This window comes from Lotus japonicus, chromosome 3 (genome assembly GCF_012489685.1).
Source record: "Lotus japonicus ecotype B-129 chromosome 3, LjGifu_v1.2".
Taxonomy (NCBI): domain Eukaryota; kingdom Viridiplantae; phylum Streptophyta; class Magnoliopsida; order Fabales; family Fabaceae; genus Lotus; species Lotus japonicus.
In genome coordinates this window covers 93,646,991-93,649,056 of record NC_080043.1, presented here as the reverse complement: position 1 = coordinate 93,649,056, position 2,066 = coordinate 93,646,991, and the positions used below count along the sequence as shown (strand labels likewise).

The window sequence follows — 2,066 nt, the reverse complement described above, 5'->3', positions numbered from 1 at the left end:
ACAAATAACAAATGGCAGAAAAGACAGCTAGGAAACCGTGATAAAGGAAAACTACTAAATACTAAAAAAAAGTCCATGCAATTTTCTTTGAAACCAATAAATATTAAATAGTACTTTGAATCCACCCCATTTGAAATAATAAAACTGACAAATCTGTGTGATGTTTTTAACTTTTGTATGAATGTATCTTCAATAAAAACAGAGTGTTTGTTTCACTAGAGTTTTTCTCACTTGCCACCTACTAGGCATTGGAATTCAATTTCCCCTATTTATTCAAAGCAGAACAAACGCCTCTGAAATCTCTGACCCGATAGTTTAGTCACAAAATCTGCATGCGGTACGTTGTTGCTTACCACATTTCATTAATGCTTCCTTTGAAGATTGCCAAAGATAAAGACAACAAAACTCTATCATCATCATCCACCTAAGCTTTAATTTTTAGGCTCCTCCTCTCTGTTTTTAATTTTTATTTTTCTTTCCTTTCAAGTTTTTCAGTTACTTTTTCAACTCTTTCAAAATCCACCCCATCAATTCAATGCTATTAATGTGTTTTTAAGTTGACTCATTATTTTTAATATTAAAATTAAACTCTTAATTTATTGTTTTCATCACCTGGCTCATATATATACCACCCACTATAGCACTATCACCACCACCAACTCCCCTTCTTTGAAAACAATACCACACCCAATATTCCTCTGTTTCAACCAAATACCATTTGAGAAAAAGGTTCAAACTTTGGTTCTGGGGAGGTGTGTTTCCATGGTCATGCCTATGCCCATTCAATCTCAGTTATACCCCAACAATGCCAATGGATTTTCCACTGGTGGGGCCATTGATTTCAATTTCAATTCACTCCAGAAACATCATCACCATCAACAACAACAGGGGCCTATTGATCCTAGTGTTCTTGTTCACAATTCAAATTCCTTGCCTTCTCTTCAGAAGGACTGGCAGGAGATAGATCAGTTTATCAGATATCAGGTTAGGATTCATACCCTCCATTTCTTAATTATTATGTTTTATTTCTGAATTATTTTGTTTGAATTATTTTTGTGATTTTCAATTCTAAATTATTTTTTTGTGACAGCATGAACAGACGAGATTGATGGTACAAGCGAAAGGAAGCCAATATGTGGAAGCAATGCTGAAAGATATGGAATCCCAATCACTTCTGATGCTGAAGAAGAAGGATGAAGAAATTGCACAGGCTGCAAATAAAAGGTTAGAGCTTGAACATTTCATAAGAAAATTGGAAGCAGAGAATTGGATTTGGAGGAAGGAGGCTCAGGACAAAGAAGCCATGGCTTTGGCACTCTACACAGCCTTGGAAGAGCAGAAGGAAATAATAGCTTGTTCTCAATCTCATGGTTTTGTGGCAAATGAGGCTGATGCTGAGTCTCATTGGGGTGAAACAAATGGTGGGAATGATGAAGAAGAAGGAACAGGGGAGAAGAACAGAGTGGAACAAAAACAGAGTACAAGAAAAGATGAAGTGATGGTTTGTAAAAGCTGTCATTCTAGGAAGTCGTGCTTTCTATTCCTTCCATGCAGGCACCTTGCTTCGTGCAAATCCTGTGATGCTATTCTCAAGGCTTGCCCTGTTTGTGGAATGCAAAAGAAGTCTAGCATTGAGACTTTGAATTTCTAGGCTGATGATATTTTCTAGAAAAGTAGTAGTAGCAAATACACAGAACCTTCAATAGGTTGTTTAATCCTTCTAGTCTAGGCTTACTTTAGTTTTATGGTTTTAATTTAATGTCTTGTTGCTTTTCTTTTCCCTTTATATCTTGATATGTGTACTAAAAAGGACAATCAATACCATTACAAGATAATTTGCTGAATATAATTCCAACAATTATACATATCGTGTTTGAGCCAACACATGGAAACGTGATTTCACACATTTTAATACTTCCTCCGTTACTAATCTTTTGTTGTTTTAACTTTTGGCCTAAATTCCAAAACTTTTGTTGTTTTATAAATCTAATGCATTTTTTCTCAATTTATTCCATATATACCCTCATTTAATACTATACCTCTCACCTACCACCTCTTATTTTCAC

The 2,066-nt window shown here is 35.2% G+C and overlaps 1 protein-coding gene across 1 annotated transcript; it reads left to right on the top strand.

Moving 5' to 3' along the window:
- The first annotated feature begins 547 nt into the window (after positions 1-547).
- On the top strand, positions 548-1,849 carry LOC130743053 (probable BOI-related E3 ubiquitin-protein ligase 2). Its single transcript, XM_057595160.1, has 2 exons — positions 548-984; positions 1,091-1,849. The coding sequence occupies exons 1-2, from the start codon at positions 763-765 to the stop codon at positions 1,649-1,651; spliced, it is 783 nt and encodes a 260-aa protein (XP_057451143.1). The 5' UTR covers positions 548-762; the 3' UTR covers positions 1,652-1,849.
- Positions 1,850-2,066: the final 217 nt, after the last annotated feature.

Bases quoted from the DNA above. Each gene is read 5' to 3' on its own strand.
- LOC130743053 (XM_057595160.1), top strand. From the start codon at position 763: ATGGTCATGCCTATGCCCATTCAATCTCAGTTATACCCCAACAATGCC. The intron at 985-1,090 runs GTTAGGATTCAT...TTTTTGTGACAG, and splicing joins ATCAGTTTATCAGATATCAG to CATGAACAGACGAGATTGAT.